The 23634-nt window shown below is 37.3% G+C and overlaps 1 protein-coding gene across 7 annotated transcripts in view; it reads left to right on the forward strand.

The window, feature by feature from the left end:
* The first annotated feature begins 1862 nt into the window (after nt 1–1862).
* LOC103050633 (ovostatin-like) overlaps nt 1863–23634 on the forward strand; it is a 74388-nt gene continuing 52616 nt past the window's right edge. For 6 of the 7 annotated variants that reach the window (XM_088137558.1, XM_088137557.1, XM_088137559.1 and 3 more), the window contains exons 1-19: nt 1863–1940; nt 3821–4004; nt 4557–4713; nt 5891–5943; nt 6178–6198; nt 9537–9705; nt 11681–11765; nt 12446–12563; nt 13975–14104; nt 14370–14479; nt 15093–15251; nt 15621–15851; nt 16643–16697; nt 17242–17390; nt 18568–18717; nt 19571–19741; nt 20369–20474; nt 21434–21533; nt 23092–23320. In XM_088137558.1, coding sequence (XP_087993684.1) covers nt 1876–1940; nt 3821–4004; nt 4557–4713; nt 5891–5943; nt 6178–6198; nt 9537–9705; nt 11681–11765; nt 12446–12563; nt 13975–14104; nt 14370–14479; nt 15093–15251; nt 15621–15851; nt 16643–16697; nt 17242–17390; nt 18568–18717; nt 19571–19741; nt 20369–20474; nt 21434–21533; nt 23092–23320 — 2442 coding nt within the window. In that variant the 5' untranslated portion in view covers nt 1863–1875. Of the gene's footprint in view, nt 1941–3820; nt 4005–4556; nt 4714–5890; nt 5944–6177; nt 6199–9536; nt 9706–11151; nt 11590–11680; nt 11766–12445; nt 12564–13974; nt 14105–14369; nt 14480–15092; nt 15252–15620; nt 15852–16642; nt 16698–17241; nt 17391–18567; nt 18718–19570; nt 19742–20368; nt 20475–21433; nt 21534–23091; nt 23321–23634 lie in introns of those variants that run through there. The other variant, XM_088137560.1, reaches the window with a different exon arrangement.

Consider the following 23634-nt stretch of genomic DNA (forward strand, 5'->3'; position numbering starts at 1 on the left):
AATTTAGGATGGGTGGGGGATAATTTTATTACTGTTATTGCTGAGAGTTAATCAGCTGTAAGTCACTAGAGTCTTCCTAGTAGATTAAGTAGATTCCTTTCTTCACTGTTTTCCTATAGAATGTTTCCAGCGCTTTTCCTAGTAAAGAGATCCATCATAATCCAAACATAGTGTTTGCAGGGAACAAACCAGATTAAAATAACATTTTCTTAAGTTATGTAAGTTTAATTTAGAAGGGTGATGAAGTAAAGTCCTTCAGTGAATCATTTTTTTTAGCTTGTTAGCACATGATCTTTTTAAGGTTGCAAGGTAATATTCAGTTCTTCCCTACAGAATCCAGATAGTTGCAACATTGTTTTAAAAATTAACCTTTTAATATTGACTATAGCATAGAAATGCATCATTTCTGCAATGTCTGGTACGGTCAAAAGAACTTTCTTACACTGAGAAATGAACATGATCTACAATTGCCCACAGTACTGTGCTCTCCAAGTGAGTTGGGAAATGCTCCCAAATTCTACCACTGCTGTCATCAACTCTTTTAAGTTGAACAATAAACAACAATGTGAGGAAAAAGTTGGTGTCAGAATATGATCCATTCACTTAACAATTTGTTTATTCATTTAGGATTGCACTGGGCTTTGGATGTTTGTGTAAGTTCCCCCGGTGATTTAGAAATGCATTTTTTCCACATCATTCAACATTGTGCCAATAAGCTTGAGCTTGCTTCTCACTGCAAACTTTTATCAACCCTCCCTCCCATGCCTGAGGGAGTGAAAGACTGAGGAGGAGGTGGAGGCTGAGATATAGGACAAGGGCTTGTGGGCTCAGGAGATTCTAATTACTCAGAGATGGAACTGTTTACGTGAGCTCATGTTTACGAATTTGCTGACTTGAGGAAAAGTGATTTTATTGTTTGGGATAATCATAATATAATCATTGTGAAAAGAGATGGAGAGAGAGTAAAAATATTGTTTTGCCCTATAAAACACATTCAGCTGCACATATATTTAGAAGTTAAGTTGATGAAATCGATGCCCAAGTGTTTGCAGATCTTAATCCTAAGCGTATAGTATCCATGAGTGACATCCATCTTTTGCTTTCCTCTGAAAACATAAATTTAGCTATTTTCCAAATTTGGGTAGAATAGTTGGATTTTTTTAAAAAAAATCCCAGTTGAATCCCAGTTATTATCCCTTTTAAGTATTGTGTTTACTAATGTATGTCAGTATTTTTGTATTGTGAGAATTCAAGAAGATCAGGACCTTATACTTTTATGACTTTTACAGGGGCTGGTTACAAATAATATTATCACCATAACTGATACATATCTAGGGAGAAAGAAATTCAGCCCATCTCTTTAAATCCTGGCTCAAGTGTCTTTGGAAAGCAGGAGACAGACTTTGCAAATTTAATATTATAATAAAGCAACTTCAGTTGCCCAGATGGAAAAGACATTGCTACTTAAAAAAAAACTGATTAAAATGTAAAGGTGCTTGTTATGCCTTATGGTGCTATTTTTTCTCTTAATCCAACCAAGCATGTACATTAGGTTTTGTTATATTTGCTATGTCTTAATTTGGGTGTGAATCATTGAAATACTCAGCAATTGTCAAGCCTTTCAGGAAGGAATGCAGATTGATGTAAGCACCTGGGAGAGAAGCAAATAGCTCAGCCAACCAGGAAACCCCTGAAACCTACAAAAAAGTATCAGCAGCAGCAATAGAGGAAGGAAATTAATCACTGAATGCAAATCCTGGTACTGACATTAACCAACCTTTCAAGAAATAGGTGGAGAAGGAAGAGGAGGGGCCAATTTTCAAAAGTAGCTTTAAAGTCTCAGTCCCTAGGTGTATTTGCTACATCAGAGCAAACATGGGCTCTTGGATCTTCCTTGTGGCCCTCCTCCTTCATTTAAGTACTGCAAAAGCTCTGGAGCCGTAAGTAATCCAGTGTAATACAACAGAGGTTTGGATTAAGCCTAATGGCAGCAATGGATAAGACTTTGCTGAGATGATGGCTTCTAAGACTGTAGTGGCGAGATGCTAATAGATGGTGGAGGCAGCGACTCTGAAGACATGAATGCTGAATGATGTGCTGTTATAGCTTACATATGCATTTGATGAATGGGTTTAATTAAGATATTTATGTTCTGTCTCTCTGCTTTTTTGTTCCTGAGCTAGGCTATTTATGCCATTAAATATAAACCAGTATGATTTACCCCTTCATCTATTTACTGTTATATGAAGTGTATATTAATTTACATGGTGCTATTTATATGCATGATGAGAGACCATAATGTGAGACATGGTTTCAAGAGAGAATTGCAATGTAAGGGAAACAATTAAATGTAACATGGTGGATTAAAAACTGCATTTGTTTGTTCAAACTCTGGTCTGTCAGACCACTTACCTTATATAATTTCTAAAAACCTATGGATCTGTTATAGGTTTCTGAAATAAGTTGAACAAGTGTTTAAGAAATAGTATATGAAAAATGCGCTGATTAGCAGAATGATATAGCTAAAATGTAATATTAGATGTTATTGAGTCTGAGGATGCCTATGCCTATTGAGAGACTTGAACTGATTTCATTACTGTGAAGAAAGAAGAGGCTTCACTCCCCACTCTGAGGAATTAGTGTAGACTCTATTAAAGGACAAGGACCAGAACTGCAATGAAACACTGATATTATCATCAGTGAGTGGCCCAGATCCATCTTCACGTTGGATTCCAAAAGACACTCCTGTCATAAAGATAGGGTGTAGAGTTAGTCTTGGAAAAATGGAGGGGCCTGTTTTTTGTTTTATTTTTAACAGAATGTTGCAAAGGGGTTGAAATCTAGCCTCAATTAGGTGTGTCAGATATTTTACTAGGGTTTTTCTAAATAACTATGCTTAAAATTGCAGCCAATTAATTAAGGTAAAAGCATGTGGCCAATACCATATGGAAAAAAGGCACAGTACATTGTGTTGGTCTATCCATCTAGCAGTTGCATCCCAGACTTGGAATCTAGATTTTGTACAGTGGGGCAATCCAAGCCCCAACATCTAAATTACACTCTTTGCCATGTCCCCAGGGACATGGACTTCTGACCTTAATGGATTTAGGAATGTTGCTATAATAACGCTGTTTTAATGTTTTTACTGATTTTTGAACATTTTAATGTTTTTTTTAACGTTTGGCCACTTTGTGCAGGTTTATCTGATTTGTTAACACCGATAGTCAAAACAATAAAATGAATTGAATTGATAAAGGAAATAAGAGAAAGATGAAGCATTTTTTTGAAAAAGGAAAATACCTGAAAAAGAGAAAAAGAGAAATAATATTTAAAAAGGCAAACCATTGTTTTCTGACTCCCTCCTTTGTATATTTCCAATCTTTGTAAGCATTCAGGCCCCCTTAAAAGCCATACTGTAATTGGTTATATTTGCCACGCTGCAAGATGTGTGGTACATATGAGAATTTGGTGAAATTTTTTTGAGGGACCATGTGGACCACACCCAAAGCTTTGTATGGGCCATGCTAAGCCATAATCAAGCTGCTACTTTCATTTGAGGTGTATTATTCCCAATGTCATATTTAATTTCTGTTTGTTTCATAAGTTTATAGAAGTTGGTGTTTATGTCTTTTGCCCCTAGAGAAGGTGCAAATAACAAGGTCAGAATCAATATATCTGGAATGAGATGAGGTGCCAAAGGGGAGATTTGCCCTAACAAGCAAATCTAACTAATATGCAGTTTTCCTCAACTCATTAGACATATTTTAGTAGTGACTGACTTGAATCAATTAATTAATAATTGATTTTATTTTGATTACAGACAGTATGTCCTGTTAGTACCTGCAGTAGTACAGAGCAACTCTTCAAATGAGGCCTGTGTACAGTTCCTGAACATCAATGAACCAATTTCTGTGAACATTACAATGGAGTACAACATAGACAGCTATCCTCTTTGGAAGAGGACAGTGGAGGAAAACTCCTTTTCCCACTGTATCACTTTCATGGTACAAAATCTTTATTCTACCTTATTACAGTATTCTGCATTGTCATTGAGTGAAAGAAGAAAAGGAGCTAATAAAAAAGGTGGGGTGGAGAACTGATTTTATAGCTCATCCTATTTGGCTGGAATACTGTAGTACTATTTATCCCAGGTTTAGTGGTTAACATACTTTCTGCTACTCAGTGGCACCCCACCCACGTGTGTCTCAGAGCAAAAACATGCACTGTGCAGCAGAACCTCTGCAGTATTATTTTACTTTAATGTAAGTGTATATGTGGCCTGGTCTGGGCCATGTAAGAAGGGAGAACTTGACTGAACCCATGAAGTTCTCCCATTTTCTGTCCTAGCTTATGTTCTATGTATTGACTGAGCTTATGTTCTATGTATTCCAGCAAGGACCCAATCAGGAAGATTGCCTACTGTTCAAATATTGAAATACACAAAACCCAGGCCTATTAGCTGAGTCCAGAGCCACTTTCTGTTCATTTCTAGGATGAAAACAAAAAGTTGATAGCTCTTCTTAACCCTTTCTTTCTTAAATATTTTCTTTGTACAGGTTCCTCCAGCAGTTTCTAATCCACTAGCTTTCATAGTGCTTTCTGCCCAGGGTTCCTCTGTCAGCTTCCATGAAAGGAGATCTGTGGCCATTCGGAATATAAGCACTACTGTCTTTGTCCAAACAGATAAGTCTGCCTACAAACCTAGCCAGAAAGGTATGTGAAGAATGCACTGCTAAAGTGTTAGAAAGAGTCACTTCTCAATCAGATAGAACGGCCAACTTTCTCTAGTGAGCAAACGCTGTCAGCAAATATTATCTCTGTGGTCTTGCAAGCGTGGAGGCTCTGTAAATTGTAAATGAAATTACAATTCTAACCTCTTCTCTTCTTGATAAAGTAGGTGTCTGCTTGCAGCCTCTCTGAGGACTAAAAATGGGGCAGGGAGAAGGTTTGAATGTTCAGGCAAATATTATTTTTAAACATGAGCCTAAGTCCACATATTATTCAGAAAAGCCATGTCTGACCCAGCTACAAAGGTACTGCTTTTATTTCTTCTCCAGATGCTGGTAGCAGTGTGCAGGCCCGAGTCCTCAGGCACCTGAAGGGAAAATTAGTCTAAGGAGAAAAAAGTGGTTTTTTGTTTAATTCCCTGAGGCCCAAAGGGCAGGACTGGGATGGGGGCCAAAACCCAAAATATTTTAAGGAGAGTGAAAACATACAACTTTAAGTCCAGGGCTCAGGTGGGAAGAGAAATTGGTCTAAGGTACAGTTCCAATCCAGTACAAACCTCTACCATGAATGATGGAAAGAGGCAGCTTCACAACACCCTTGGCCAGATATGTTAGAGTATTTCAGGGCCATCAGTCCCTAAGCCCAGAGCAAGTTCTTGCAGCGTCTGTTGGTGGGATCAACTCATTTCACTCTCTCTTCAGTAAAAGACTGCTGGAGAGGAGCTAAACCCCAAATCACTTCCATGTGAGATAGTTGCCTTAGCACAGGAGCATGTGTAAATAATTGTACGTCCTTAGCAAATCAGAAGACTTGACATGTATGTTTTCAGTGCACATTAAAATGCACTGGTTCTGCCTGCTCATGAACCAATTAAAGAAATCCATGGGTGGTTCTTCCTTTGGCCTGGCCATAGGTGCTGCTGTAATGATTCATAGCTTCAGTTTGTAATAACATACACATTTTAATATTAAAATTATGACTTTGGGAGTTCAGTCCAAAATTCTGTATAGACTTTGATAATCTTTTCCATTATTTATCAGTTAATAGCTAGAAATGAAATGTTTGGTGGATATTGCTGTCAGTTAAAATTATAGAGAAATCTGATTTTTTTAACCTCAGTAAAATAAAGAAAATGCAAATGATTTTTTTTTAATTCTTCCAGTTTTGTTTAGAGTTGTTGCTCTGAATCCTGATTTCAAGCCAGTGAACCAAATGGTAAGAGCAACTGAGAGTCAACTACCTGGAGCCTTAAAACCTGCAGATAACGTTCTTTTGTGGCTTATATATTTATTTATTTACTTATTTATAGCCACCTGTCTCACAAAGCAACTCTAGGTGGCAAGATGATTTAAAAATATCAATATAAATAATGAGTAACACAAAATGCCCAAAAAATGGCTTATGTATCTAACAATGTTCTTTCTTGCTTTTTCTTTTTTTGCATTCCAGTATCCATCAATTTACATCCAGGTAAGAGGAGGACTGCATGGCTTAAACTTTTTTTCTGAATTGCAGAAATAGTTTGGTTTCAGCTTATTTGTCCTGTTCTTCTGAATACAGAACAATAACTTATGGGTTGCAATATTGAAGAGGAAATGTTAACTCTAAATAGTAAATTGCTTCTTGGTATAATTATGTTATAGCAATACTGGCTCAATCTCATTACCAGCTCACTCGGGCTTTGGAAATGGAAAATCTCCTTTCTTTTGAAGACATATTTGTTGGTGAGCTGGTGCTTTATAAATTTATAAATCAGGAAGACTTGCCTACAAATAAAGAAATACATTTCTTTAGGGGCACACAAAGTATCTCAAGTACCAACCTCAACAAATAAGTATTCATGAGAGATTGAAGCATGGAAACGTCCATCATAGTTGTAATCAGTTTGGGTGTGTTTTAGGTTATTGTGATAACACATTTTTTGCATTTTATATCCTCTTATGGTTGAAAGCCAGTTTGGTATAGGGATTAAGGCATCAGGCTAGAAACTGGGAGACCATGAGTCCTAGTCCCGCCTTAGGCACAAAGCCAGCTGGGTGACCTTGGGCCAGTCACATTCTCTTAGCCCTAGGAAGGAGGCAATGGCAAACCACTTCTGAAAGAACCTTGCCAAGAAAACTGCAGTGACTTGTCCAAGCAGTCTCTGAGAATCAGATGCGACTGAATGGTTAGAAAAAAAACTGTTTGGGTTACAGTTTGCACACAGTGAAGTTTCTCTTATCTAGATAGTCTAGGGTTCTTTGAAGCATTTGGACAACCTAATGCTTATATTTATAAGAACATCAATATGAAACTTGAAACTGCAAAACTGTATAAGGAAGGAACAGCAGGGAGTTGAGAGATATAACCAAGTATATAGCTGAAGCTTTCTTCAGGTTGTGGATAATTGTAATGCCAATATCCATGTGAAATGTTTTGCCAGTCTCTTAACAAATGGCAAGGAATCTCTGGCCATAAAGAAGCTGGGCCATCTATTTTGCTGTCTCAGCACTAATTTAAGGGCTCTTCAACACAGCCTGCTTACTGTGGCACAAAGATGCCCCACTTCTGCCATTTGCTGAGGACAGGCAACAGCTTCCATCTCATATGCAACCCACTGTTGAGGCAAGCTGATGCCAGTCCAAAGAAACAGCATTGATGGCTTTAACATATAATCAACTTTTCCCCACTCCTAACCTTTGAGGATTGAAGTTGAATGTATGTTATGATTTAGCACAAGAATCAGTAAACTGATTTCTCCAACAGTAACTCTTCAACAATACTTTCCCAGTGGCTGTATCTCAGCAATCTGAATCTGGATGGCCACTAGATGGGAGCCTGAGAGACAGACATGCTGTTTGCTGCCTCCTAATGGCCGATAAGTTGACTAGTTGAGAGCTCAATCATTCTGAAAAACTGGGTGGATGTATAAAGAACACCTCACGGGTGAAAATAACTCATATATACCAAAGCCCCTTTCTTGAATTCTGTTTCCAAGAACCTGTATATCTGGGCTGCACAAATCCAGGTGACCACTACATTGTGGTTAAGAGACACAAACTCTTTGTGGCCACCTAGTGGTCATAGATAGCTTGACAGGTAGATAGCTTGACAGTCCTTTGGGGGAAAAAACATAAAAATGATGGAGCAGACTACTGTATCGGGGCTTTGCAAGCACCACCTGGCACACATTCTATACAGTGGTTGGTGGAAGTTTCTCCCAAGGTTGGTGACATTAGAATTTCAGCCAGGGAAAACATCCAATCACTGACCTCACTGTGTCATACAGAGGAGCTACACAGCAGTGCAACATGGCCCTCTTCTAGATGTGTTGTAAGGGCATGCTGTAAAAGCAGCATGATTGATGTCCATGTGGTTTCCTCCTGACTCTGAGATAAAACATAGCAAAGTGGCTGTGTGGATGAACCCTAAATCTAATTGGGACAAGAAATATGTCAGCACTATTGTGGCCCTTTCCTATATCTGAACTAACTGCCTAAGGATTTGTCCAGGGTACAGCCTCTGTGAGGAACCCTGAGTTCCTATATCTGAACTAACTGAAGTTATCTATGTATTTGTGATCAAATTATTGTTGCTGGTCACACAGACAGCCAGATGTTTAGACTGGATTTGGCATTTTTATCTACCTATTGAGTCCTTTCCAAGGACCTGGGATAGGCAGATGTTGTTGTTGGATGGTGTTAAAGGTATAGTCGCAGGATGTAAGCTGTTCCAAGTAAAGCTGTCTTTTGCAATTGACTGATGGTGATTTTGTCAGTGCCGATGGTCTTCAACTGGTGCTTCAGATGTTTTGGGATTGTACCACTTGTCTATTTGAATTCTAAAGTCCCAGAGCACTTTAGCTTTTTAATTTTCTATTACTTTGTTTGTTGTTGTTGTTGTTGTTGGGCACCTTTCAGAACAAAAGCATTTCCAGGGTAGCATTTACACCTTAAAGTTTAAATATAATCTGAGGTATCATTATACATGGTGACCTAAGAACATATTTTTTCCATTAACGACCAAGCTATAATTGTTCATATCCATACTCTATATCCAAACATAGCCATTCTATATCGCTCATATAGGTCTGTGTTGTGGAATTTTTGCCAAAGGCAGAAGCACAATGCTGAGGAGAAGAACCATGTTTACTGCAATGATCATTGGGTGCCTGCTTTCCAAGAAAGAGGGACCCTGAATGGCAGATATTCTTACACACTTTGGGATTGAGAGGTGGGAAGTCCTTGGGCTCTGATTGGTGGGCAAATTTTGGATAGATGTTAAACAGGGGGCAAACGTTTTTCTATAGTGAAACAAAAAATGCACTTTTGTAACAAGGCAGCCAAGTCAAGGAATCCATTGTCAAGGAGAATGGAAGGTTAAGAAAAGCAGGCACTCGAGCTTAATAAGAATGGAATTCCTGTTGTTTCTCACCTGATCAACAAAGGGTTCCTCACTGAGGCTGTACCCTGGACAAATCCTTAGGCAGACAGGTGATGACCCTCTCATTGTGGCAGAGGGAAATGGAGGAAGGAATTTTCTGCAGGAGATGCTTCTATCACATCTGTAATGATATTGGATCTCTATATTCATGCTAAATAAATTTAACACATTATTGATCAGTAGCCATATCAGCAACATTTTTATGGACCGTATTCTGGAAAATTACAACTTTCTTTTGGTAAAAAAGATACTTATGAATTGTCAACTTGAATGAGTTGGCAATAAATACATGTGATTAAGTTTATTTCACAAGTAAAACCCTTATTCATTAAGTAAATCCAGTAGGAGTGGGTCTAAAAACGGACATATTCCTTGCTTTGTTTCAGGATCCCAAGGGAAATCGGATTGCTCAGTGGCTAAATCAAAGTGCTGCTTTTGGCATTCTCCAGCTTGAGTTCCTAACAGTTCAAGATGCAAACCTAGGATCCTATCAGATCATTGTTGAACATGCTCCAAACAGATACACCTATCACTGGTTCAGTTTAGAAGAGTATGGTGAGTATTTCTGTGAAATTAACCTGTATTAGAAATTTTATAAACTCTGAATTGATTTTAGAATTGATTTGGGCCCAATGAGAAATAATTCTCCTTAAATCTATTATTGTCACTATGACTCCTAATAAAATTTGTGACTACTTGGTGACTGAATAAACCTATAAATCTATGGTTACAAAAACTGAACAAGATCACATAAATTAAAATGAACCTGAGCCTGTAATACATTTTACCTGATGGTATGTGAGCTAAGACATAGCTGGACTTAGATGTCCCATGAATCTGTACAAGATAGATCACACGTGTGGGTTTCTTTTTTTCCCCATCTGATTGGGGCTCCTGATAAAGAAGGGCTCCCAGTCACATGGAGCTCCTGTGTATATACAGCTGTGCATTCAGGACTCTTGCAAACACTATTTTTAAAAAGTATAAAGAATAACTATGTACCTCTCTGCTATGCAGTTACATATTTTTTGAATAAGGCTTATTGGTGATGATAAGAGAAAGTCATTGACCACTAGAAAAACTGCTGTATCATTAACTGCCCATGTATCAAAAGTGAAGAATTGTTCTGAATATATGCATGTATACATACACAGACACACACATATATATAGTGTGTGTGAAACTGTACTGTTATTTTTCAGCCAGCTGACAGCGGAATAGCCATGCACATCTTAAGTATAGCAAGAACAATGAACCCAAAATCAATAATATAATTTGAGTTTTTAAATGTAATTTTGGTGTTTTTTATTCACAGATCCACCAAACATATCAAAATAAAATAAGAAAAAATGATACCTAATGCCCCACTTAATATAACTACTAATCAATTTCAAATTAATTTAGTTTAGCAAGGCATGTGTTCTACAAATTACAAACACAAACTTAGACCAGAAAGGCTTCATAAAAAATTCATCTGGTTGACCAGAGAATGTCCTAATGAGAGATATTAATAGCTTGCTAAAAGTATCTCTAAAATGTGGGTCAGTGATTCAATTTTCCCAGGCAGGCAGGGGCACATTCTTTCTATGGAAGGGGTTTTCTGGACCCTACATTCCAATACAGCTGGTGGCAAAGGATCAAACAGCAGTAATGTGAAAGCCCAACAAAATGTTTTAACTGTAGCAGTTCAGGCTACAGGGCCAATTTAAAATGGATCATAGGTCCCACTTGTATTCAGGTTGCTATTTTACTGCATCTATTTTGCAATTCTGCATCTAGGGTCCTTTGTTTAAGAACTGTAATGGTTTGTTTTTGTTGCCAAGTCAGCAGCACCTCTGATGTAAATCACAAATGCTGAAGTTTGGCTCCAGTTTGCTTTTCCAGGGGGAATGGTGTTTATCTAGCAAATAAGTGACATCAAGCCTTGAGGGTGGAGCTTTTGGGTACTATTTAAAAAAGGTGCCCTTGCTTCAACTCCTAGCAGCCTTGCTTCCAGTCACAGGGCAGCATTAGGAATGCATCCTACTATTTGAAATAACTTTCATTAAAAAATAGTTTGTACTCTTTCTAATTTAATATAGTTGAGTCCGATAGGGAAGCTGGGCCAACAGTTTGACATCAAATAGAAGAAGGGCAGCTATTTATTTTATATTGTCCTCCTCTGGAGGGAAAAAATGAAAGAATTCCTGCTAAAACTTAATTTCAGTTAAATCTGGGCAGTGTGGGCTAATTTTGGATTATTGTATAATAATCCTGGACAAAATAAATACATTTTCAGCTTTAGGAAAGTTTTAAGCAATGAAAATCCAGGATGCAAATGTTATAAGTAAAATAGAACATTACTTTGCTTTTCTTGTTAAAGACTTAAGCTTAAGCTTCAGTAAGAGTTCCAGCCCTCAATAATGCTTCTCCTAACAGATCCTCTTTATCACATTGGAGGCAATTATCAAATATACCATCTTTTCTATTATGCATCCAATCTGTTTCTTTGAGCATGCTAGACTTAACTGCATTTATTATATATTTCCAGTATTGCCAAGATATGAGGCGACCATCCAAGCACCAGAGAAGCTCTCTCCTTTTGATGAGGAATTCGAATTAAGCATTTGTGCTAAGTAAGTTTTAAATTTCAAGGTTTAAATTGTATTTTGGAGAGTAAAATGTTTGCCTCAAAGACATTATAAAACTGGGATAGTGAAGCAAACTTTAAGAAATTGCTTCTCTTGCAGGGGAAGCCTTAAAAATCGCCTTAAAATTTACCATCCACTCAAAACAAACCTGTCAAAGAACTGAAAAACCCCACCATAGCTAACTAAAGGTTATAGACAAATGCTTGCATTAAAAGATATCAAAGTGATCAACATTGCTAAACAATTGAACGAGTACTAGTGAGCGCAATTACAACACATTTATGGACCCTTCTGGAGATATTCAGTGACCTGGAAGCATGTTTTCCTTCCTTGCATTGGCATGCAAGTAGTTTAGGAGAAATCTTACAAAAACAGCTTGCCATAGTATGTAGACGGGACAGTGCAGAAGTAAATGAGAGGCTGTTTCAATTTCTTGCAGCAAGCTGGAACAAAGACTTGTTATAATATTACTGAATCTTACTTTGAACAGTGAAGATGGCAAAGTAATGGACCAAGATTGTCTATGGGATGGGCAGAGAATGGACACTTGGCATGGAAGAACAACCCTGTTCCATGCAGAAACCAAGTTTTGTAAATGAACTTAGAATTAGTTTTGAACCTTCCCTACTTTCAGCTGATTTTGTGGGTTATGCTTTTCCTGTTAGGTATACCTATGGCCAACCTGTCCAGGGAGTAGCCCAGCTCAGAGTGTGCAGACAACATTATTACAATCCAAGATGTAATCAAGATTCAAATAGGATTTGTGAAACTGTTAGTGCACAGGTACATGTTTATTTCCTAAAACTTTTGTTATTCTTACTACTGTTGAGTGTATTGTGGAAAAAGAAAACATAAACTTGGCTGCTTTTTAGATTTCATCAGGATACATCTAGACTCATTTAAAAGAAAAAGTCTATTTTATCTTTTGAATTATAGTAATATCACTTATCTGCTTCAGATTCATAGGGTTTTGGGGGAGGTGGTTACTGAGATCATATTAGGAATAGTATACAGTTCCTTAGTAAAAATGGTTTTCCATAAGATATGTTGGCAAAAAGCAACTCACACAGAGCTGCCCAGGTGTGGCGATGGGGGTGGAGCCTACAGTCCCAGCAATTAAGTGGACAATTTGTCTTAGATTGAATAAAGTCTTTCATCCTAAATTAGGGCAAAAGCTTAGGAGTGTATGTTTGGATAAATTTGAAAGAAATATCTGAACATATCCTATGTATGTTTAACTGCAACTCTATACTTGCTTTCTAAAATAAAATTACATTGAATTCTGTGGGATTTATTCTGGAATAAAAATGTATAAGGTAGTATTATGAAAGCAGGGAATAAATAATGTCAAGAAATAAAGTAATAAGACTGGCTTCACCTGTACTTTCTTAAAAACAACTTGCAACAGTTTCTAATGTACTTCATTAAACAGAAAGTAATTGACAAGGCAAAGGAGAATTTGTCATATTCTTTCAAAGAACAAGTGAAGCAGAATCAGCAGAATCAGATTTTAAAGCATTTTTTATTTATATATTCTATTTTGGTGCTGCGCAACTCCAGAACAACTCTGGGCAGTTCACAATATAAAATAGAATATAGATACAATAACATAAAGAAAAAAAATACAATAAGAAAAATAGCACAATGGCAGTTCAAATACTGTAACATATTATTTATTTTTTATTTTATTTATTCATCAAATTTATACGCCGCTCATCTGAAAAGGTGATAAAAACAATAAAAAATCTTTTATATATATATATATAATATAAAATAAAATACATTTTATATATATACAGTACACACACACACACACACATAAAACATCAACACCAAAACAAAAAACGTCAAGGATAGTTGCATGCGCCCTACTCCAAGATCTGGGAGACCAGCCACGTCTTTAAGGCCTTCCTGAATGCTATCAGAATGGGAGCTGTTCCAATCTCAAGGGGGACTTAATTCTAGAGGACAGATGCCATGACAAATATCTGAGTGTAGTTTTTCAATTGTAGAAGATAAATATTCTACAGGGGGTAATATTTTGGTTCAAAATAAGTCATTATTTAGGCACTCTGTTTTTTACTTTTATATGTTTAGCATTATTCAGAAATGTGTCACATGCATTATTTACTTCATGATTCTTTGGCATTACCCTGTTTAAAATCTGTTCTTTTAATTCCTAATTACCTTTCAGCTGGGAAAAAATGGCTGCGTTTCCAAGATAATTAGCACCAAAGTCTTCCGTCTTTACGCAGGTTTAGGTGAAAATCGTTATTTCTTTCTGTCACTTCATGTAGAGGGAACTGTCACAGAAAATGGAACAGGTAATTTTATATTATTTTGATCATTTTAGATAATAGAACAGCGAAATTAATAATACCGCATTATTAATATGGTTAACCAAATAGGATTAGGAGACTGAGCTAAGATAATGCTCTCTCAGGATTAAAAAGAGATTAATAATAATGTATTAAATTTATATGCCACCCAACTCCCAGTGACTCTGGACATTTTGGAAGGTTGGTACTCAAGTGCTTTTTGTACAAATTTGTGTGTGTTTATGTGTGTTGATGTTTGATTCTTTCATAGGCATCCAGATTTCAAGGTCTACCTACATTTCTATCTACCAAGCAAGGAAAACCATCATGTTTGAGAACATAGATTCATACTATAGACGTGGACTCCCTTACTCTGGACAGGTAGGAACAATAGCTTTATAGATTGTTAAAGAATTTTATTTGGAAGATTGTCATAAGGCTCACTTATGTAAATCCCCTATTACAGGAGTTGTATTGGCTGCTGTGTAGCTTCAAGGTGCTGGTTGTCATCTTTAAAGCCCTACATAGTTCAGGGTCTGGATATCTCCATGGTGGCCTTTCCCAAATTTAAACTATGCAAATGTAGTTTTGAGGAGCCATACTTTATCAGAGACTTAAGTGATTCAGAGAATTAAATAGGAATGATGATGAGTGAACAGTGAAAGAATGAAGAGGTCAACAGTTGACTGAAGAGAGTTTTGATGCTCTGGTGGTAATGTTCAGTGTGCTAAGTGACTCAGAAGTCACTCTGAATTATTGTTCAAGGAATAGGTAATTCTTCCATTATCATCACCTGTATTTTGAGACTCATTGCAGACACCACTGCAGCCATTTAGGTAAACGGGTTGCAGCCATTTTGTGAGAGCTTTTATAATAGGGTTTCAAAGTTCTAAATGTACTTCTGGTTCAAAAATATTCCCAGCCTTGTATTATGCAGTATCTCAGAATGTTTCTTGAATATTTTAGTGTTATTTTTTGCTTCTCTCTCCTGCAGATCAGGCTGAGAGATGAGGATCACAAACCACTCGCCAATGGTCTTATCTTTTTAGAATTCAATGGGGAGACTGTGGCTAACTACACCACAGACATAAATGGTACTGCTCAATTTTCCATTGAAACTTCCAACCTCTTTGAGCCTCGCTATAAATTGAGAGTAAGTCATTAACCACTTCCAGACAGTAGCTTTTCTGTACTACTTTGTATGCATTCTTGTTGATAATACATTGTGTTGGGAATTATCAGAAAACAAAAAAGTTGGTGTGGCAGACACCGTTGAAAATTGGGGTGTGGGGGGAGGAGCACCCATTGAGGAATTGCTCTTTCTTGAGAGCTAAGCTATTCAGGCCTATGTGCTCACTGCTGCTTCATTGTTGTTTCTCCACACAAATTAAATTGCAACCATATCTCTAGAAAATCAGGGGGATTGAGAACCATGACAAGAGAACGTATTTTTCCCCTAAATATCCAGTTAGATAGTTTAAATATGCAAATGATATATTTTGCTTTCTTTTCAACCTTCCAGGCTTTCTATCAATCGGATCAATGCACTGACTATGGCTGGCTGGATGCTTACCAGCCAGAAGTAGTTTACTACATTCAGCGCTTTTTCTCCCGAAGTGGTAGTTTTGTGAAGATAGAACCGGTTTTGGAGGAATTGCCATGTGGCAAGCAAAAATCAGTCACTGTTCATTATATTCTGAATAAAGAACAATATAAAGATATCCAGACCACTAGCGTTAACTTCTATGCTATTGTAAGTACAAGAAAGCAATTGTTTCTTTACTGCCTTTTAATCCTTAATTGAAGATTGAATAAAGGAACAAATTGCCTGTTCGCTAACAAAAACAGATAGCCCTCCAGTAAAGGTTGGGAGTTGGGATAGTGTCCCTGAATAGATTTATTTATTTATTTAGCAAGCAAAATTATGCTGCATTTTGACCCAGGGATAAAATAAACAGGACAAGATAAGAATGCTGAAGTTCCCATATCATCAAGTACTGTATTATCTCTATCGGTTAACCAATGATCTCAATCAAGAGAAGGCATTGGATGCCTGTTATCAGCCTGAGAAGCTAGATACAAATATTCTTTATTCCCTGCCAGGTGGAATGGCAACCAAAAGGAAATTATAGTAAGAAACAGAACTGAGCTTAGTTAAAAGAGCAAAAATAAGATCTTCATTGCCCTGAAGCATCTGCAAGTTGTATAACACAACTAGTGCATTAAAGACACAATCATTAGAAATGGGGCCTGTTGTGGAAGGAATATGGATATGGATGAAGTACTGTAAGAAAGATATGAATAGATGTGAAGCAGAATCTTTGATAATTCCTAGAAGAATCCTCAGTTGCAAGATCTCTAATTGGGGATAAATGCATCTCTGGCTCACATTCTGCATCTAAATATATCCAATAATCATAATGACTTTATTATTATGAATGCACATCTCATCTAGAATCAGATAATGCATATGGAGCATTTTAAGCAACAAACAAATCATTTAATTTTTAGCAATCTCATTTTTCTATTTATTTTTATACACAGCTAGTGACCAAGGGCAAAATAGTTGATGGTGGTAAACAAGAAGTCAGTATTAGGGGTAAGTAATCCAATTTTGCTATTAGAAAGTAGAGAAACAAATGTACAGATGGTTAAATACCACCTTACATAAAAAAGAATTCTTAAAATTTGTGCACTCTTTTCTACCGTTTTCATTATTCCTAATAAAGATTTGAGGCATTTATGGATTTTGAATTACCATTGTTTTGGAGGGCACGAAAAGCACCAGGCCTTTAGATTGACTTGTAATATGACCTTTTTTTCTTTCACATTCATGACACAAGTCAAGGTAAGCATCATATCAGATCATCATGCAGCTTGGTTATTTTTAAAATGCAATTTCAGGGGAAAATTTAAAATGCTCATCAATGGATGAAGCATCTTACAACATATCTATGACATGGAAGGCAGCATTTCTCAACATGAGAAAATTTTGCTGTGGAATAATAAAGATTTATGAAAGAGAAACCCATTTTCAGTTATCTTGGTTCTGTTTTACAGAAATAGGGCAGTAGAACTGCTTTGCTAGTAATTTTAGCTTCTCTTGATGTAGCCTCATGATAATTTAATGTTCTTTTTCACAGCTGGACAATATAGTACGTTCTCTGTTTCACTGAACATCACTCAGAATCTAGCCCCAAGAACAAGGCTGCTCGTTTATTCTGTGCAACCTTATGGTGACATTATTGCTGACAGTATTTCTCTGGAAGTTGAAAAGTGCTTCAGAAACAAGGTGAGAAATTTTTGTTCATCTCTCTCTGATTAGCAGGGATCAGTAGCCTTTCAAACAGCAGGCACCACTGCATGATTTTATGTAATGTAGTGGATGTCAAAATATAAACATGTTTTTTTTTAAGCAGATTTAATGAGAACTCATATGAGAATAAAGATTTTGTAAGATTTTGACCATTTCAGTTTTAATGAAATATTTGGGGTACTTGGGGTACTGCAAAGCTGACCCAAGGGTTGTTTCCCAATAGTGAGGAACACACACAGAATACTAATTATTTCTTGAAACTTAAATAAACAATAGTGATCAAGAAGATATGGGCATATAGTCTCAACTTTTAAAATGCTGAAGGGGAAATCATCCATAAATACTATTCCTTTTATTCTACATTGTCAGCAGAATTCTTACAAGTTTTACAAAGTTGCTGGCAGCAAATAGCTGAGCTGCTGTAGTGTCACACAGTAGGAGGAGAGGCATAACGGCCTAGGGAAGAAAGTACTGAGGCATACAATAGAAGAGGGCAGTGGATGGAGAAAACCACAAGGAAAGACAAGCAGGAAAGTTTAGGGGAAGAAGTTGGGAAGAGGGAGAGGCCTAGAAAAATATTGAGAGGTCAAAAAGGATTTTGGAAGAGCTGAGAGCAGAACTCAACTTAGGAGAGAATGTCCCATTAGAGTTCCCTATAAGCAATGGCAGTTCCAGTAGTCCCGGTTGCGGTTATTAGGCAAGGATCTCATGCTTCTTCTACCCTGTGCAAACTGCCAGCTCCATCCCACTGCTGCCTCCCCAGCCGGGCCCAGCGAGCTCCCTTCAGCAGATGAGGCTCCACTGCTCTGCCATGCTTGCCGCTGGTTCAGTTCCCCCCATCTGCCTATCTCCCCCCCATCTCTGCCGTTTTCACCGCTCTGCTGCTGCCTACCCCTGCCACCCCCTGCTGCCCCCAGCTGACCTGTACCATCTTCCTCCTCCTGCTGCTGGCTCAGAATCCAGGTGTTGGATATACTAACCTATGGAAATGTTAGTACTGTGCAGGTGTTATATTTATTTCATAACAGTTGCCATTTCCTGAATTGAGACAGAAGGAAAATAGCACACAGCTGGTAACTAACTTTCAGTCCTCTCAAGCTAGTATACCTGAGTTTGGGATTGTATCTTGAGGAATGTGTCCTTCTGATCCTAGGTGAGCCTGCAGTTCTCAGAAAAGCAAGCACTACCAGCTTCTGAGATCACCCTTCATCTTAGTGCTGAGGCCACTTCCTTCTGTGCTGTGCGGGCTGTGGACAAGAGTGTCCTGCTGCTGAGTCCGAGAATAGATTTGTCTCCTGAGAATGTAAGCTTTAATCTTTCTCTTTTGAGTCAAAAACTGCCTTCAGTAGAACGATCTCTGAGGGAACTGGGAGTATTTCTCTACCATTGTGTGCTCCAAAATGAAGACTGGAGGCTGATCAGGAAAGGTTGGATATGGGCTCAAGATAGTTTATTATATCATATAGACTGCTGAAGTGAGAAACTCAGTGGAATGTACTTTCCTAATGTGATGTACATAAGATTATGGATGATGAGAAAGTACATAAGGGAACTTTGAAGAATGTTGCAAGTTACAGGTCCTTGATATGCATCATCTTTACAGTTCTAAGTAATTCCTAATTTTTTCAGTCTGAGCTCCTCAAGTTTTATTTAGTTTTTATCATATACCTATATTATCTTTTTTTTAAAAATTTCTTCCCATACTGGAATCAACTTTTACGTTGCTTTGCATTATGTCATTGAGTTGTCTTCTTATAGATTTAAGTAATAATATGAATGCTCAGCATAATGAAATAATATTCTTTACCGTGTTATAGATTGTTTCAGGCGTGTTCTTAAAATAAAAGAGCCATGCAAATAAAAGTAGGGGGAATCTACAGATAAGCCTAAAATTCTCCATTCCCAGTCAGAGAAATACACGCCTCTCTTCGAGAGCAACCAGTATACTCCATATTAGGAAATTTTCCTAAAATTTATAAAAACTTTTTTCTGATACTTTGTCTCAGTTCTAAATCATCACTAAAACACTTCATTTAGGCATCGTCAGCATTTTCCTACTTCCCTTAACGCAATAATCTCTGTGTTGATCTTTGCTTGTGCTGTATGTTTTTCCAAGTCATTGTTTCCAGTTAAATGCACCCCTTCTTTCCCACCAGGTATACAACCGGATGCCTTACCTAGACCTCTTTGGTTATTATCATAATGGGCTGAACCTTGATGATGGTCCTAAAGAGCCATGTATTGAGATGCATAACACCTTTTATAACGGCTTGTACTATATGCCTGTAAATGTTACCAATGATGGAAACGTCCATGATATTTTTCAGGTAGGTATGAGAGAAAGAGAGAAAAAAACACCCTTTTGTTAGATTTGGAATAAATGTTTTCTGTGTCTGTTTAGTGACAACCTGTTTATCGCCAGCAGTTTGCTGAAAACCTAGAAAACCACAACCAATTTGCTTTCCAATTTTTGGTCATTTCCTTGTCATCGGCCAATGAATCACAGCTAAGCAGAAGAAGTTCTACGTTCTGTTAAAGACTTAAGGAGGAATGTGTTGCTCTGATTAAATATGAGGCTGATAGTGCAAGGACATCAGTCCCACAATTACCTGAGCAGTATGTAATATGAGAAATAGCTTTCACAAGGAAAAAGTGAAAGCTGTCCCACCCTCCTAAAAAGATTCCTACCAGAAGATTCATGTAGGCCCAGTTAATTAATGGAAAATTCCAGAAGGCTGCTACTATATGTTTGCTGCTCTGAGCAATAATGTATACAGCATGTAGTATGAAAAAAGGATAATATCTGTTCAGCCCTACTAAATTATTTCACTGGAAGAAGCTTTGCTGGATATTAGATTATATTATGATAGGGAAAATCCATTTTTGAGAAGTGTGGTATGTTTTGGTGATTAATGCAGGAACTGACTAAGTAGCATTTATCTCTCCATTTTAAGAATATGGGTATCAAGGTTTTCACCGGTTCCAGCCTACAGAAACCTGTTGTATGTGTAAGTGACTTTGAGTGCAAGAAAATCTCCACCGATGATCATGATCCACGTGGTAAGTGTTAAAAGAAGGCTTAAGTGGAATTTTTACAATGAAGTGGTGATGGATTTCTTGCTCTAGCCTGCCCATGTTGATCTTTTTTCACTATAAAGTGAAGCCGCCAGTCTGTTTATCCTTGAAATGAGGTAGGCCTTTTGATCATCTCCATTAGGTAGATCAGACACCAAGTTTGCCCTTTTCAAAAAGCTATTATATTAATCCAGCAAATAGCATGGATTTAAATTCTGTATAGTTTTGCAAAGATTGCAACTTATCACAAGAATTCAGTAAACAAAAATTACAGAAATAATTTAAGAAACAGATTACAAATCCTGAAATGTTGTTGCAGTTGGGATAATAACTTCTTTAATATCCTGATAAAAAGCTTTTCTTTTTATGAAGGTGTTTGGGCTGTGATTACTATGTGCCTGGTTCACCTCTTCCACCTAACTAGGCTGCACTTCAGATCTCTCTGTATCTGTGCTTTATATTGTTCCAGAAGACCTAAGTTGGATCTTCCCACCAGGCCATCTAATTATTGTGTTAGAGTAAAATGTGATGAGGACCATATTGAGGGAGAAGACAGGAAAGAGAGTTTTCTCCTTTGACAGATAGCAGATGTGAAGGGCCAAGTCCAAATAGCATTAGGCTGGGGCTGAACTGCTAAAGTTCTCCACATCTAGACCATGGCTCCAATCCAATTTGGCATCTTTTAAGCAGTTAATCCTAGAATTTCTCCTTTCGTTAAATCAATTTAAGTGGTCATCTGTTGCTGGATATTACATTTAAAGGCAAATCCCAGATCTGGAAAAGCTAATACAAGGGTTTCCATAGCGTTTAAGCATTCATGTTCTGTAAACCCTAGATATACTATGCTTATTTCAGCAGTGTTCTTGAATAAATCCTAACCATTTCCACTATAATTTCTATTCTTATGGCTAATTTCAAGTCTCTGTATTGCTTTTGTTTTCCAGTTGAAAAGGCTTTTAGTTCTGATGCCTTTGCCAACAGAGTGATCGAGACAGTGAGAACAAATTTTCCTGAAACCTGGATATGGGATATGGTTACAATCGAGTGAGTCTTTCTATAGTCCTTCTCTCTCAAAAGGAAGAAAGAGAACTATTGACCTTTATTTTCTAGTTTTATTTTTAGACATTTGAACAATTTGTTAAAAACCTTACCCCACAAGTAACTAGGTTTGAAAAATACTCTGCAATAAACTAAGAAGCTGGTGGCGGTGGCAGCAATAGCTTATAGGACAAATCTATGCAGGGGATAGTTATATATGGGGCTATATAATACAGTGGGGCTGATTCAATCCCAGGGTCCTTGAGGTAGAAATTATTGGGCCTTGGTTCACACAGCTGTGATATATTTGAGGGGGGATCTGCAGGACTCATTCACAAGTAATGCACAGGGCCTCCAGTCTAACAGTTTCCTAAGAAGGTTAAAGCCTTCTTAATAAAGACAGCTTAATATATAAAACCCAATAATTTGTTTGACAGAAAGGGGAAAAGAGACGAAGCAAAAGAAACATTCAAATAATAGATTTTTTTTCTATGACGCTTTTCCTCCTAGAGAAAAAGATAGTAGTTGAAAAAAATAATAAAAACTGTAAACCATCAAAATAAAACCAACAGCACTTTAATGTTTGTTTTTTTAAGTATTGTTGGTTTCATTTTGATGGTTTTCATCAGTTTGTTTGTTTGTTTTTAAAAGAAAAACAAAATAGTCAGAATGAGAGTTTTTAATTATCCAAGTCCAATGTCATCAACTTAAATTGGACCAGTAGTGTATAGGCAACCAACACAGTGGTTTCAGAACTAGTTTTAAAAGTGGTCCCACTTACTGCCCCCTTTAAGCAATTGGAAAACTGTGTTTTAGATAATATTCATAGGTAGCCTCCTATAGCATTCATTGCAGTAAACCTAAGCCATGTATGGCCATAGCTGGCATACTGGATGTAGGCCACCTTTGCCTTTAGTGACAGACTGGAGTCAAAGAAAGCCACCACACTAAGTACCATTCCTTTGGAGGGAATTTTACTTTATCCAGTATAGCTCCTGTTCCTAGTTCCTTGGACCTGAGTGAGCACCACCTATCTACAATATCTTTCTTACATGGATTCAGTTTGAATTTACTGGCCCTCATTTAATAAACAATCTTAAGTCTCTAAATAAGAACTTGGGTGAGGGAATGGGGAAGGATAGTGTCCAATAATAATTTGGATACTCACCTGTCCTTGGGTGTACAACTGAGCTTGGAGGTGGCTATAGAGTTCCACTGTTGCCATGTGTTGCATGGAGGGAAGCAGAAATTCTGCTCTCTCTTAACTATTTTTCTCCCTCTTCCTGAGAGATTATTCAGTGTTTTTTTTGAGTCTCTTTCAGTCACTTCCCTCAGAATTTGTCCCTGTCTCTATCTCAGTTTCCTCAGAATCCACCCCACAGATTCTCTCCAATCTCAGAGCTGTTTGTTTCCACACCTAAGATGCCTTCTCTGGGTGAAAATGAGGCACTCCAAGCGTTTCATTGGGGGACTGCACTGTGCAAGGTTACAGAGATAGTACTAAGAAACTTGAACAGCAAATAACTCCAGAATATTTCTACAGTTTTCTCCTTTTATATTTCAGTACTACTGGGAAAACTAATCTCTTATACACTGTGCCTGATACCATCACTGAATGGATAGCCAACGCATTCTGTGTTGAAAATGATGCTGGGTTTGGCATCTCAAGGCCTGCCTCCCTGACAGCTTTTCAGCCATTCTTTGTGGAAATTACTCTCCCCTACTCTGCTGTCCGAGGAGAAGAAATTATTCTTAAAGCCAACATCTTCAATCATCTGAACAGTTGCATTGAGGTACAGCTTGTTCTTTAAGTGCAGTTATAACTTAATACAGAATGAAAGCAACAATATCAAAACACACTAAGCTATACAAGAAAGATTGAAGAGGTTGAAGAAAAGTTAAATTAATCAATTAGCATGCTCTATGAATGCATGCTCTAGGTTAAGCATGTTGTGTGAACATAGTCAAAATTTACATCATAACAAGGGTGAGAGCATAGATATATAATAAAGAACCTATTAGCAGTGATAAGCAAAATTTAAGAAGCCTAAGAGGGTATTCTTGTTATTTATTTATTTATTTATATTTATACATCACATTTATATAG

Source organism: Python bivittatus, unplaced genomic scaffold (genome assembly GCF_059951505.1).
Source record: "Python bivittatus isolate LINGU-HERP-01145 unplaced genomic scaffold, Pbiv_v1 ctg000220_np1212, whole genome shotgun sequence".
NCBI classification, from domain to species: domain Eukaryota; kingdom Metazoa; phylum Chordata; class Lepidosauria; order Squamata; family Pythonidae; genus Python; species Python bivittatus.